The sequence below is a fragment of the Sceloporus occidentalis genome, unplaced genomic scaffold, assembly GCF_023333645.1.
Source record: "Sceloporus occidentalis isolate IW3139 unplaced genomic scaffold, rSceOcc1.0.p SCAF_3, whole genome shotgun sequence".
Classification (NCBI taxonomy): Eukaryota; Metazoa; Chordata; class Lepidosauria; order Squamata; family Phrynosomatidae; genus Sceloporus; species Sceloporus occidentalis.
The window spans coordinates 113,888,178-113,904,119 of NW_028316983.1; the positions used below are offsets into that span (position 1 = coordinate 113,888,178).

Here is a 15,942-nt window from a genome sequence, read left to right on the forward strand (position 1 = left end):
AGTCACCCTATCATCAACAGCCCTGCTCAGGTCTTGCAGGCTGAGGGTCATGGATTCCTTGACTGAGTCTATCTGGAATGTGGTCTCTTTTCCTACTGCCTTCTACCTTACCAGGCATTACTGTCTTTTCTAGTGAGTCATGTCTAAAGTACAATACCTTCAGCTTAGTCATCCTGGCTTCTAGAGTGAGTTCAGGTTTGATGTGATGTAGGACCCATTAATTAGCCTTTTTAACAATCCATGGTATTTGTGGAACTTTTCATTACCACATTTCAAATGAATTGATTTTCTTCTCATCAGCTTTCTTCACTGTCCTGCTTTCACAACCATACAAGAAATGGAAAATACAATGGCATAGACAATCTTTCATTTAGTATTCTATTATCATTAAACTTTATGATCTCATCTAGTTCCCTCATAGTTGCCTTTCCAAATCCCAGTCTTCTCCTGATTTCTTTACTACAGTCTCCATTTTGATTAATAACTGAGCCAAGGTATGGAAAATCTTTAGCTATTTCAATGTCTTCATTGTCAACTTTAAAGCAGAAAATACATTACTTTTATTTATAGTGAAAAGAAGAAATGGACAGATAACTATAATGGTTCTAAACCACCTGACTACTCTTTCTTCAAGTACTGAAGTAAGTGGGAAGCTTGTTTTAGAAACCACTTTCATTATGCGGAATTAAAAATAAAAGTTACAGCATAGCAGCTCCTTTTGTAGAAAGATGTAATACTAACCAAGTGACCAAACAAAACTCTCTTGTGACTTTCTTTTTGCCTATAAGGATAACAGATAACTTAAACAGATATGCCTGAAACATAATTTCTAGTGAGTGGCTAAGACCAGTGTTGTTACTGTTAACTGCCCTCGAGTCAGTCTTGACTCATGATGACCTTGTGAATGACACACCTCCAAGACCCACTATCCTTAACTGTTTTGCTCAGGTCTGCAGGGGTCTTCCTCTTTTTCTACTACCCTCCACATTTCTCAACATTATTGTCTTTTCTAGTGAATCATCCTTCTCATGATATGGACAAAGTACGGCAACCTCAGTTTAATTACCTTGGCTCCCAGGAAGAGTCCAGGCTTGATCTGTCTATCCATAGTATCATTAGCAACTTTCTCCAGCACTACATCTCAAATGAATTGACTAGTGTGTCTACCCCCAACATGGAGGAAGTGTGCCACTGGAGCGTTGTGACTGCACTCCAAGCTGGAGAACAACCAATGCTACAGGCAACAAACGCTTATTGCATTTGGCATAAGGGCAATATGGTCTCCACCCCATCTCCATTTCTGCCTCTCTATTAGTCTATTAGCAATGAGAAGGCAGGTTTGGCACAAATGAATTTCAGGGCACAGAAGCGCTTTGTATCCCAGTGTGTTATGCACAACTATTAATTTATCATGCTTAGCCTTGCTTTTGAGTTCTGCTGGCTATCAGCTTCACTTGTCTCTTTTAATGGTAAATCCATCATATTTTACTTTCTTGATACTTCAAGAAGCAATGTGATAACCAGCCTTCCCAAATCCATACCTATCATTCTGTGTAACAGGGGAGTTGTAACGTGGTGATCATTTAACTGACAAACTTTATGAGTGCATGGAGCAGGTTACACTCACTTATATCATTGGATAAATGCAAAAGGGAGTTAGTCTGATAAAGTCAGGGATTTTGCTAAGAATCCGGATGTAGGAAATGAACAAGAGCGGGGTCTGACATGATCTAGCCTACTCAGCTCCATTTTAGAAGAAAGAGAGGTGTGACAGATCTAAGTCTGACGGAGTGACAGAAAAACTCTTTCAAACTAATAAATGTGGGTCATGTTGATGGCAATGATGTAAGTCTCCCAGCTCAGGGTGTTTTATTTGGAATGACACAATTTGTATAATCTACAGGAGCCATTCTTTTTTTTACTTTGGTAGTTACACTGCAATGATTCACCACAAAAGGTGTTCCTACCCACATGAAAGAATCTGTTTTAAGGGGAAACTGCTGTATTTTTATTATTATGTTTTTAATGTTCTTATATGTCTTCAAGTCATTTCCAACTTATGGCAACCCTGAAGTGAACCTATTGTGGGATTTTCTTTATAAGATTTGTTCAAGGAAGTTGCCTTTGCCATCTTCTGAAGCTGACAGAGAGTGTGACTTTCTCAAGATCACTCAGCAATTTCCCATGGATGATCGGGGAGTCAAACTCTGGTCTCCAAAGTCATAGTCTAATGCTCAAACCACTATGCTACGCTGGTAGACAAAGTTGACTTGACAGCAAATAACAACCATGGCCAGACTCTTTCACATGTGTCACGAAGCATTAGAACAGAGCAAGCTATAAATCTAAATCAATGCACACAACAGAAGGGAAAATGTAACATCTTAGCACTGATTATTATTATTATTATTATTATTATTATTATTATTATTATTAATCTTTATTTATAAAGCGCTGTAAATTTACACAGCGCTGTACATACAATCTTTTAGTCAGACGGTTCCCTGCCCTCAGGCTTACAATCTAAAAAGACACGACACAAAAGGAGAAGGGAGTGGTGGTGGGGAATGGGATCAGGTCCAGCAGATCTTCTCCACCTCCGAGGCCAGGACCAAGGCAGATGGACTGGAGGAAGGGCTTGGCTTCTTAATGGATGGTTAAAAGACTATGACTTGAGGTTTATTTGCCCGTGAGCAATAGTCCCTGGATCTGCTAGAACTAGACACAGGGAGGAACTCCACAACAATAGCAGGGGGGAAGATGTTACCACACTTGGAATTAGAGATTCCAAAAGCTCAGACTTTTGGGGTGAGGAATTTGGATCAATCCAATGAGCACACAAGGTTGTTCAAATATGAAGAAAGTTGTGAATATGGGGAACATAATCGGAGACCACTGAATAAGGTATAGCTCAGTTTAGGGTGCTGTTCCTAGAAAGTGTTCCAAGTCTTTGCTTCAAGGGCAGAGTTCTTCCAAGAAAGTGGGATTTTGCCAGAAGCCCAGGTTTTATCAATCATGTTGGGTTTGCTTAGAAAGAAAGGGGGTAGTGCTGGAGTAAAGTTTCAGTGCCTCGTTCTGATGAATCCCTCCCAAATCAGCACTTCTGTTTCAGATGTTCACTTTCTGTAAATGCTGTTAGTTGCTCAATACTCTTAGCATTTTTGTCCTGAAAAGAATGTAGGAGTCCAGAGCCAACACTTCCAAAAAATATAGCTTTCTTCCTGTAACAGTAAAATTGTCCACATGTCTCTTTCTCTTTCACACACAGACTCAAAGTGACTGCAACATCTTAACAACATGCAAGTTCACCTGATATGCTCCTGTTGGTGTTTGCTTTTGTATTTATTTGGTTAAAAAAGCAAACTCCGCAATGCTTGGAAAGGGAGTGTCTAGTATTTGGTTAATTAATAACCCTTCTTTGTTCACATAACACTGAAACAAGGGCACACACTTTATGGGCAGTCATCATAACTTCTTTTAAGCACTTCTAATCAAAAGTTTTCTTAGGAATGGCAAAAAAGACTTGTGATGATTAGAACATTGCCAGTGAGTATGTGGGAACAATTGTAGAGCAGGTGTACACAAGGAAATGTTCAGGTTATGTGAATCCTCTCTTTTCCTAAGAAGTTCAGGGAGCACTTAAGGCGTCCACCATCCAAGACACCAGCAAGATACAGATATGGTTAAATTTGGAAACAGAATTGTGACAAACAGAACTTGTAGATACCAGATGTTTATTTTCTTGAAAACTAAAGCTCCAGGTATTAAGTGCAGCTCTATGTAGCAGTTACTTCCAATTACTATTCAAACATTTTAAGGCAAATTTACAGCTGGTCATCTAGGCACTAACCAGGGCAGCATTATATGCTATGAATATTAGTCACTGCCCTAAATATGATTGTCACAAAGAAGAACTCAAAAGGAAAGAAGGACTTTTCATAGTGATAAATTAACGTATGAAGGACAATAAACAGACCCTCATGTAATATAGGCAATTCTACACAGGACATTTTTTGTGAATAGATCATATCCACCACTAATCCATTATGCATCTCTTCTCAAAAGACATTTCACAAACTGATTGAAAATTATACCTTTTGTTGGAACAATTTGTTCTGGCATACATAGGGCAGAGAAGAATTCAGAATCCACAGATCTCTTCTTAATCAGGTCGAAAGGAAATTTAATTCCATTCTCAAAGGAAATGCACAACTCCTAGTCAATTTAGGTCACCAGTTACCTATGCTACTCAGAGTATGTTTTTTCAGTTGGGCTTGGACTTTGTACAACTGTTAAGGAGTATGGAAGAGGGAATCCGAACAGGTGACTCAGTTATCCACAGATGAGAAAAGTTACTCTTCTAATGCTCAACTATTAAATACAAGAGGCCACGTCTTCCTTAAAATTTGGTCAGCCAAGGTGAAACAATTTTATGTACGCAAAAGAGGTTTTTCATTGTGAAGCTTATGGTTAAGTTCTGACCAAGAAGTTGTTTCAGACCACTGCAATGCCTGCAAGTCCTGTATTTAGGACACCTGAACTATCCTCATTTTAAGAGCAATGACTGGACTTGCAGGGGAGGGTTCTCAATATGAATGGAATATACAGAAGACATTTCTTTGCTCATGGGGTATGAGAGAACAGTTTGTCCTATTCATTTGATAATTTATTTCCTACTGACAGGCAACCTTCTGTACCTCATAAAGTTTTCTCTTGGAGAACATTATATACCTCATATTCTGGGGTTTGCTGTAACTCAATAGCTAATTTCAAAGATTAAATAATTTTTTTTAAATTAGAGAATGCAGGGCTTCCAATTTAAAGGAGGTGTCATTAGGTTCTGTTCATTCTTCTAAAAAATCCAACAAAGAGTTAATTGACATTTCTGATGGACATTTGGGGCCTATGTAGATGCCCTCATCTCACCTTTTCCACAGCTCATTTTGAGATCTATTTTGGTAGGTTTTGAGATCTATTTTTGGTAAGTAGAAGACTGCCAACTAAAACAAATCAGAGTAGAAAGAGTTGCTTCAGCTGAACGCAGCTCAAGTGGTTTCAAGTCCTCTTTTAGAAAGTGGTTTTCTCTATAACACTTTTTAATGATATACTTTCTTCTATCCACCCATGGAATAACATTTGTCCTCACAGTAAATGTCCTTAGAGATTATGTAATAGTCTTTACCTGAAGAGATTATGTAATAGTCTTTACCTTTCCCATAGACAGAGGAACCACATGCTGTCAATTTAGATGAGGACAATGGCTGAAACACTTATTTTCTTTGCTATCCATACATACTGCTAACCACCAGAACTCCCCTGTTATAAATTCTGCAGTGTACAGATCTGCGTTAATAATACAGGATAGTTCTAAGAGAAAATGGTCTGGACTTCAATGATTCTGCAAAACCCAGCATCATCCCAAGAAGTTGTAGTCAGAAACTTTCCAATTATTGTCTTACTGTCACATTCTGATGAACACAAAGAACTTTCTGTAACATGACTTTCATGTAGCCATAGGCCTCTTGGGTGTACAGTTCACTGTTCTACAAGACAGAAAGACATCCACTTTTGCTGAGCAGAGCTTACAGTCAATGATCCTCTATTTTTTTTCTGTCAGGTGCTGTAGAAACTAATAAGAGCTCCATTGACATAAAAACACACTACACTTCATATCCATAGGATTCTGCATCCACAGATTCAACCAACCACTGGTTGAAAATATATATTTTTAACAATCCAAAAATCAAACCTTTCAGTTGTTCACCCTTTTATATAAAGGGTGCCATTTTACCATACCACTGTATATAATGGGACTTGAGCATCTAAGTATGTTGATATCCATGGAGGGAGGGGTTTCTGGAACCAAACCCCAATGGATACCAAGAGCCCAATGCAGAAGCATCTAAATACAATCCCCTTTTAACTGTATCTGCCATTTCTTGTCTTTTTGAAAACACCTTGCCTCAAATCTATCTGAATGACTCCATGACGCTTGGACCTTTAAAAACAGAAACCACAAAGGTATAAATAATGTGTGTGTATGTGCCTTGAAGCTACTTGTCCACTTATGTTGACCACATGCATTTCATAGGGTTTTCTTAAGAAAGGAACACTCAGAGGTGATTTTGCCAGTTCCTTCCTTTGAAAATTTAGCCTACAGCACCTGGAATTCACTGGTGGTCTCCCAGCCAAGTACTAACCAGGGCTGACTCTGCTTAGCTTCCAAGATCACATGGGATCTGGTGCCTTCAGGATATTTAAACTCCTCATAATTGATATATACATATACATACATACATATATACATACATATGTCAACTGATTAAATAATCAGAAGAAAGAAAGCAAAAAAGCCTCTATATGAAAGAACTCAGGACTGTACAGCCTTTTCAGCAGGAAATTGTTTGGTCCTCATATTCTTTCAAACCAATACAGTAGCTATGCTCTGTGTATACAAAAATATGGAATGTCTCTTAAATAAATAACTGTTATTTGAGAATGCTGATCTATTATTAATCCATCTTAATAATATCAGCATCGCATACAGGTTCCAGCTCCTGCAAGGTAATTAATTTGTGGGACAAGCACACCCTGCTAGGAGTCAATATCTACAGTATTTGCTTTATGGAGAGACACTCTACTTTAATATAAATATGTGGGTTTTTTAAAAATAATCTCTGAGATTAAATACATTCAAAGATAACAGGAACACTTTGGATCTACAGACTCAAAATATTTGGGTCTTCACAATCCACAGTCCTCCCATGCCATAAAATACTGCCAATGCAAGAGAGTAATAGCCTAAAGCAAACTTGATAATGTTGCTCCAAACACAGATCCCAACCTTCCAGATTAGCGAACCTCACAGATTTCATGCAAGCAATTTACAGTTCACTGTGTTTCAATTTTTTTAGTACTGTACTTTCTCATGAGCATACCTTATTTGTTAAAAATCAGGACCCAAGATTCTGCATTAAGGAAGGGATAGAATGTGCCACCCTCTACGTTGTTTTTATTTTTAGTTATGCCTATGTATGGATCAGAAGTGCAGCTGGCATAAAGAGTAGGGTGGTAGCTGCAGGCCATAATCTCAATTCTCTCGCCAGGGACAGCATCATAGAGCATCCATCCAGGACCAGTATTTCTGTATGGTTTTAAAAGGTGACAGGTCTGAGAATGCTACACTTTTGGGAAAGGGGAACAGGAAAAGACAGTTGTTCTGAAGTGTCTCCATGAACTCCTGTTTAGAAATAGAGTAGACATCTGGACAAGATGATCACTGTTCTTAGAGAGGGCCCAGGTGTCATCTTTGTCTCACAATGTGTGTGATGGTGAAAGTGTATATATGAAGGAACTACCTATATTCTGGACATGTGTTTGCACAACTTCAGGAAAATCAACATAACTGGGAAAGACAGCTAACTCATGAGGCCAACAAGTGTCTTGTTGGCATTAACAAGTAGACATAAGGAAAGGACTGTCTTCTCTTGTTCCCATAGGAGTTATACCTGTAAAATAGCTAATGCTCTTCAAGTTTTGTTATGTTTTTTAAATCAATTCACTGTCCTCCTTCAAAGCTTTTAAGAAAAGAAAAGTTATATAGCATTTTCATTTATTCCCATGTATTAGCTTCCTATATATTACCTCAACGATCTAAAATAAATAAATAAATAAAACCCAAAAACCACAATTTAAAGAAAGACCATGGCATTAATTCTACTGTTAGAGAATCCCATGCTGGGAGAAAGGCAGGGTGTTAAGTAAATAAATAAATAAATGGACCCCAGAAAGGGCCAAGGCCAAGAAAACCATAGCTTGCCTAAGGCATCATTTGAACTAAACATAACTTGACTCACAGTTCACTCAGCTATTCTGCTAAACAAATGTAATGTTCCAGCTTGCCTGCTGCATGTAATTCAGACTCTGCTAAATCCACTAATTTTTGTGGGATTTCGCAGCAGATTCCAAAGAATGTTTTATGTACCTCACATGAAAGTTGCTGTGAAGTACACCCATTAGATAGCTTTACAGATGTTTTAAGAAATTTCTCCCCTTAATTTCAATGAAAATCTGAGTATTTTGTCTGCAAAATGCCTCTATTACTATCAGTGTTTTCAAATGAAGATACTGACAGCTATTGCCTCCAGCATATGTACTTACTCCCCAGAATATTAAACACACTGAAGAGATTTCAACACATACTATTTAACAGATGCTGGGAAACAAATATAACCAGGACATGAGGAGGACTGCCACATGTAGAATATGCATATACAGAGGAGGGTAGAAAATACATAATCAAGGACAATCCAAATTAACCCAAAGTCTGCAAAAAGAAATGGAGAATTCTGTTAATTGTTAAAGTTATGGAAGTATGCACGTATTTTCCTACACTGCTGACAGTCACAGGGAAAAGAAGTAACCCATACACTGTAAAAGAAAGTCCTGATCCCAATCTAGAGAAATTTCAAAAGCCAAAAGCAGTTGCTGTAAAAAGTCATAGAATCACAGAGTTGGAAAAGACCACAAGGGCCATCCTGTCCAACCCCCTGCCATGCAGGAAATCTAAATCAAAGCAACCCTGACAGATGTTCATCCAGCCTCTGTTTAAAGACCTCTAAGGAAGGCGACTCCAGTACACTCCGAGGGAGTTCCACTGTTGAACAGCTTTTACTGTAAAGAAGTTTTTCCTAATGTTGAGGTGGAATTTCTTTTCCTGCAGCTTGCAACCATTGCTCCAGGTCCTAGTCTCTGGAGCAACAGAAAACAAGCTTGCTCCCTCCTCAATATGACATCTCTTCAAGTATTTAAACAGGGTTATCATATCACCTCTTAACCTTCTCTTCTCCAGGCTAAACATCCCCAGCTCCCTAAGTCGTTCCTCACAGGGCATGGTTTCCAGACCTTTCACCACTTTAGTCACCCTCCTTTGGACACACTCCAGTTTTTCAACATCCTTTTTAAATTGTGGTGCCCAGATCTGGACACAATATTCCAGGTGGGGTCTGACCAGAGCAGAATAGAGTGGAACTATTACTTTCCTTGATCTACATGCTATACTTCTATTGATGCAGCCTAAAATTGCATTGGCCTTGTTAGCTGCCACATCGCACTGTTGACTCATGTTCAATTTGTGGTCTACTTGGACTCCCAGATCCCTTTCACACGTAGTTTCATTCAGCCAGGTGACACCCATCCCATATCTGTGCATTTCATTTTTCCGCCCTAATTACAGTACCTTCATTTTGAAATTCATTTTGTTAGCCTTGGCCCAGCTTTCCAATCTATCAAGGTCATTTTGAATCTTGATGCTGTCCTCTGGGGTATTAGCTACTCCTCCTAATTTGGTGTCATCTGCAAATTTGATAAGTATGCCCCCAATTCTGTCATCCAAGTCATTGATAAAGATGTTGAATAGCACTGGGCCCAGGACAGAGCTCTGTAGGACCCCACTGGTCACTTCTCTCCAGGATGAAAAGGAGGCATTGTTGAGCACCCTTTGGGTTTGGCTGGTCAGCCAATTACAAATCCATGTAACAGTTATGTTGTCTAGCCTACATTCCACTAGTTTGTTTGCAAGAATGTTATGGGTCAGCAAATATTGTTCATATACATTCAAGCATAAATTTTCAGGCATCAGGACTAGAAAGTTTGTCTTAAAAAGTAAACACTGATTATTAGCAAGGTGATTTTTTGAATTAGTTCCACATTCTGCTTCTGCACTGCACTCAAAGAAAATCAAAGAGGTTGTTTGCCTCTAATGCAGTAAACATTTATATAAAGTAATGTGCCCAAATATATGAACAAGTTAAGAATATGAACAATATGAGAACAAGACAAATTCTTGAAGAATTTGATAGGTTCAGAAAAGACAACATGAGCAAATAGAGTTGAGACATGGTAAAAAGCAGAGTGCAATAAAGAGACCTTCTATGAAATGGTTAGGAGCTACAAACAGTGACACTCACCACCAAATACATCTCCATTCTGGTAGTTTTTCCCCTTCTGAGCTTCCTCTTCATTTTGTACAGCAGAAACATGCTTGGCTGACGCACAGCCCATACTTTCATTTAGTCAGCTCCAGCTTGACTGAGCCGCAAACCATTTCTACAGACATGCACGCATGGTCTTTTTCCCTTTCTTAAAAGAAATAATCCAACTTCCAACTTTGTGGTCCAGACACTTTTCTTCTAGCCTGTTGACAAAACAAAAATTCAATAGGTGTATGAGTGAAACAGCTATCACTGACACTCTCTAAATGTTAGAACATATAAAAAGAGCAATCAATCAAGAACTGCCTTGCATATAATGTGATAAAACATTTCTTTTCTGTAATAACCCTTCCTCATCACACAATGAAGCACTTTAATATAAAGTGAAGTGCCATGGCTGCATCCTTCAGAATGTCAGGATTTGTATTTTGGTGAGGCACTAGAGATCTCTGTCAGAGACTACTACACACTTCACAAAACTACAAATCCCAAGATTCCACAAGGTAAAGCAATGGCAATTATTAAAAGCTGCTAAGTGTGTAGTGTGAAAGAGATTTAAGAGTTCTGCATAAGAAAATAATGTCTTCTGCAGCACTTCTAGTCTTTTAACATCCATGAAATTATCCGGGGGAAGCTTGGGAGGATAAACGTTTGTTTTTAAATCAATATTTTTTTTCTTATTGTATGCAAGAAATGGCTTCCTATTAGTTGTTAACATTTCAAACTACACTTGATCTCAGTTTTCAGCAAGGGTGGGGAACTATGGCCAATCCATGGGCTAATCTAAACACCTCGCAATACTTCTGGAACCAGCATGAACTTCCAAAAATGAATCCCAAACTCAATGACGACAACAAGAACAACAAGGGTGAACAAAACAGGTCTGGAAGGGGGCCAGAAAGTCACTTTTGGTTTTGAAAAACCATGAGAGCTCCTTGTTGTAACTGTTTTAATAGGCACCTGAAGGCTACCAAGGTAAGCAATTCACTTTTTTTTCAGCCAGAGAAAGAGAATGTGGAAGACCCAAGGCTACAGAAACAGGCTTGGGAAATACATATTGAGGTCTACACTTTATCCTTGCAACCTATGAAAACAATAAAAATCGTTGCAAGATCTTTTAATTTTAGCAAGCCGCCACCTTTTGACTGCTGGAATATTTTCCCCCTTCCCAAAAATATCCACTTAAACCTGGAACACAGGAAGAATGAACCAATTTTTGAACACTCCTAGTGAAATCTAACAATTCCATCTACACAAAATTGTCTCTATACACATGATTAGAATGAAAATACTGTACTGTACATACTGTACTTTAACTTTACAGATTTGTTTACTCTTTGAAATTCTGAGTGTACATAAAACCTTGTAGCACAACTATCACCACCAACATCCTAGCAAAATGCAAAAAACTACTATATATACTCATGTATAATTTTAGTAAAAAAATTTACCCCAAAAACCTGAGTTGACTTATCCACGGGTCAATGCAAGTATTATACTTTAACTCTTATTTTAAAAGGAACCATGCCCTGGTGAAAAGCAAGAGCATAATCTGTCCTGGAAGCATTCTGTATTCTCTCATCCATCCAACCTTTAAGGTGAGCACAAAGAGTTGTGCCTGCTGGGATTTTGTAAATTGTTTGGCATTATTTTCCTTGCTTCATCCTTTAGATAGATCCTTTGTTGCATGCCCTTCAGTTTTACCCTCGACTTATCCATGGGTCATATAAAAATCAATAATTTTGGCCCCAAAACCTGCCCTTGAGTGATACATGAGGTTGACTTATAGTCAAGTATATACAGTAGGTATGCTCTATTGTGTCCTATCAGTTCACACAAAGTGAGGGAAAGGTTTTTGAGGCCTGGCCAGTTCTTCATAGGAAAATGTGCAAGTACCCTAGGAAGCCTTTCAAAATCTTCCACAAAGGTTTTGTGACTAACATGCAGAAGCTCTTTGTCACTAAATTTAGAATGGATTTTCCAAAGCTTGAAATTCTGAAAAATGAATGCTATAGTGGATCCTCGTGGGAGCATGCAGGAACACATGAAGAAATAGGTAGAAAGAAAGCCATGTTTTTGCATGGCTAAAGGAATGGCATGTATTAACAGAACCGTACAACTGGACAGCATAAATGCAGGCAAATAGCGGCATTATTTTTCAGTGAAAAGACCAGCAGCAGTAAACAGAAGCAATGCATTCGCTAAATAGGTCATTGTCTCAATAATCAACTCCCCTTTCTAATCCCTTGTTCACTTCTTTCAACTGTTCTGATGTACCATCTGGTTTCTAAGAAGCCATTTTCACATCTACATAAACTACACACACACAACGTTCTCAAACTCAAACTTAACATAAACACTAGCTTTGCACTTTTGTAGCTAGGGACTAAGTAGGAAGGCGTTTCAAAGAGCCATGAAACAAATATAGATCAAATACAATGCTGAATTACACGGTGGCATATTTTAAACAAGCAGCTCAATTGATTTTTCTATTTGCAATTCATGGCTATGCTTTTTTTCCCTTCATTTGCTGTACAAGTAAAATCCCAATAGAAATCTCCACCATCAGTACTATGATGTGAAATTAAAGGGAATTACAATTTTTCCACTATCTGCATTCTTGATAGGCTGGCAATTTTGTTATTGTACTGTCCACCCTGCTGCACCAATTTCCCTGGCCAAGCTCACAGAACTAGTCTTGGAGTTGGTGTGGCAGCCGTCCAAACTTTTGGTCTTGGGTGACTTCTACATTATGTTTGGGAGAAGTCTGTTAGGTGCAGCTGGCCAACAGATGGAATCATGAGCTAGGTATATCGACATGATTGCTCCCAAAGGTCCTCTCTGACCTGCTCCTAACTAGGCTCCTTGGTATACAGAAGATCTCACGGAGCTGAAATAGAAAAGTTGAAAACTGGAGTAAAGATTGTGGAAAACCTAACTCATATCCAGCAAGACACAATACAAAGAACATCTTTGTTCCTATACAGTAGCAATATGTTCAGAAAAGAAATCCTTCTTCTCTGCGCACATTTCATCCGCAAATTTGTGTCCAGCTGAATTATTTAAGGTAGTGAGCAGTCTAATTGGGTATCCTCCCCCCCAAATCCAATTCAACAACACTCAGCAGTTCACTGTGTTGCCTTTAATGCGTAGTTGACTTAGATGCCATTGTTACAGCCAAAGTAAAGAATGGGGTGTCTAGTAACCCCATGAGTAGGATTACACTGAACAGTTCAGTTGGTGAGTATCACAAATATGGACAAGCTACTAGGACAGACAAGGAAGACAATGATCCAAAACACACTGCAAAAATAATCCATTTTGAGACCACTTCAACCACCATGGCTCAATGCTAGGGAACTTCCTGAGACATTTAGACATCTCTGTCAGAGATCTCTGAGCCACAATAAACTACAACCCCCAGGATTCTCTAGCACTGAGCCACAGCACTTAAATTGGTGCCAAACTGGACTATTTCTGCAGTTCTCTTGATCCCCGTCCTTCTTGGCTGGTTGTCCAGGGAGGAAATGACGTTAGAGCTCTGCTGTAATGTATTGTTAATGGATCTCTCAGGGGTTGAAATTTTCCATCTTTTAAAAAGAGGTAGTGATTCAACCACTTCTTAAAAGCCCTCCCTGTACTCTATGGACTTAAACAAGTACAGACCAGTATCAAATTTGCGTTTTCTGGGCAAAGTGATTCAGAGAGCAGTTGCCTTCCAACTCCAAGATGATACAAGTTCAGAGCAGGAAACAGAATAGAGACTATTATGGCCACCATAGGTCCAAAACACACTGTAGAAATAATCCAGTTTGAGACCACTTTAACTGCCCTAGCTCAATGCTAGGGAATTCTGTGAGACATTTAGCCTTCTCTGTCAGAGACTCTGGTGCCAAGATAAACTACAATTCCCAGGATTCCTCAACACTGAGCTAGGGCTGTTAAAGTGGTCTTAAACTGGATTATTTCTGCAATGTATTTTGGACCATGGTTTCTGGGCAAGGTATAAAGTGTTGGCTATTATGTTTAAAGCACTACATAGTTTGGGTTGAGGTTACCTATGGGATTGCCTTGACCCGTATTACCTGTCCTCTATGCTCAGGTCTTCTGGGGAACAGTTACTCCAACCATCCAGGACTAGACTGACAACTGTCACCCAGAGGACTTTTTCTTCAGACTTTCCTAGACCGTGGAATGACCTGCCAGAAGAGATTTGACAGATGAATTTGCTGTCTGAATTTAAAGCAGTATTAAAGACCAGTCTCTTTGGCAGGCCTATCCACATTATTTTAAATTATTAATTTTAAATTAGGATTTGAAAACTATGAATCGATTGTTTTAATTGGTATTGGTCTTCTATGTTCTTTTAAACTGATATCATCTATTTTAAATGGTTTATGTGCTTTAACTGATGCTATGTGCTGTATTTTAACTTCCTGTTGTTCTCTACCTCAATGCATACAGATGTAGTAGTTTGAGCATTAGTCTATGACTCTGGAGAGCAGAGTTCAAATTCCAACTATGGAAACCTAATAGTTGACGATGGGGAAGTCACACTGTCACAGCTTCAGAGGATGGCGATAGCAAACCTCCTTTGAACAAATCCTGCCAAGGAAACCCCATGATAGGTTTACCTTAAGTTCGACATAAGTCAGAAACAACTTGAAGGCATACAACAAAAACAAGAACCTTGGGTAAGGAAACAGTAATACGTAGTAATAAGAATAAGCATAAGAATTGGACAAAGTATGCCTTAAGTATCAGACAGCTGCTGGAAGCAGATAGGTTGACAGCATCAGTATAGATCATCAATTAAAAAAAAGAATTATTTGTATTTTGGTGGGAGGGAGGAAGCAATCTCACTGGAGTAAGAGATTCTCAATGTCAACACATAGCCTATGTGGCAACCAAAGCCCTGTGAAAAGTATCATCACCATAAGGAATAATAATAATAATAATAATAATAATAATAATAATAATAAATAATATGCAGAAGCCAATTAAAGAAAAAACAAAAAAAGGAAAGAACTGGAATACTGCAACAAGATGTATACATTCAGCCATGAACCTTATTATGTTTGCCATTCTCAAAAGAGTGCAGCTGATTCCTTTCTCATCACAGATACCAACTGAGGAAGTTTAAGCTGAACAACACCAACTACTCCAACAACCCCCCCCCCCAATGAACTTCATGATCAAGAAGAGAATTGAACAGTTGCCTAAATCCAAGCCTAGAATCCTATCCACTAGACCAGTGCTGAATGCAATGCCTTAAGAATATTTTTTAAAAGCCCCCCCAAAAACCCACCACCAATCAAACCCTGCTTATACTAATCTCTCTCTTATTTTCTCTCTTTCTCACTCATTCACGTCTTACCTGCCCACAACCAATGGTACAAGTAATTTATGGCCCATGGAAAGAAGCAATTTTTAAAACACCACTATCCTTACACCAGTTTACAATGACAGAATACCTGGAAGCATTACTTCCTCAAAGGTAAGTAGATGAAAAACCATTTACAAGCCTGGTGTATTTTCTCCTGTATCTTTTTTTCCTTTGATTTTATGCCTGTGGGCAGGGACTGAGTCATTTCTTCAGAATACTTGCAAGCCACTCGGTAAGTCCTTCTTGGTGAAGAGTGGGGTAAAAATGTGTTAAATAAACAAATACTTCCTTCTAATGGTGTTACCTCCAGTAAACCCTTCCCCTATACAATACTTCAATTTGATACTTTAAATAAACTAGGGAAAAAAGTCCTTTTTTCATTAGTGGAACAGTGTGACACGGTTTGAGAAACCCCACTTGTTTTTAATATTCATGTATTAAACAAACACATACACACCAATGCCTCTGGAAGCAAACAAAAACTATAAAAATGCCATTTGGTTTCTTGAGCAATTAATTTCCCAATACAGGTAATGAAGGTAAAATTTATAATGAAATCAAGAA

At 38.5% G+C, this 15,942-nt stretch overlaps 1 protein-coding gene across 4 annotated transcripts in view; it reads right to left on the bottom strand.

Moving 5' to 3' along the window:
* Positions 1 to 15,942, bottom strand: part of CUNH1orf21 (chromosome unknown C1orf21 homolog) — a 141,405-nt gene that overhangs the window by 79,745 nt on the left and 45,718 nt on the right. For all 4 annotated transcript variants that reach the window (XM_089515856.1, XM_089515860.1, XM_089515858.1 and 1 more), the window contains exon 2: positions 9,969 to 10,195. In XM_089515856.1, the coding sequence (XP_089371982.1) occupies positions 9,969 to 10,062 (94 nt within the window). In that variant the 5' untranslated portion in view covers positions 10,063 to 10,195. The remainder of the gene's footprint in view (positions 1 to 9,968; positions 10,196 to 15,942) is intronic.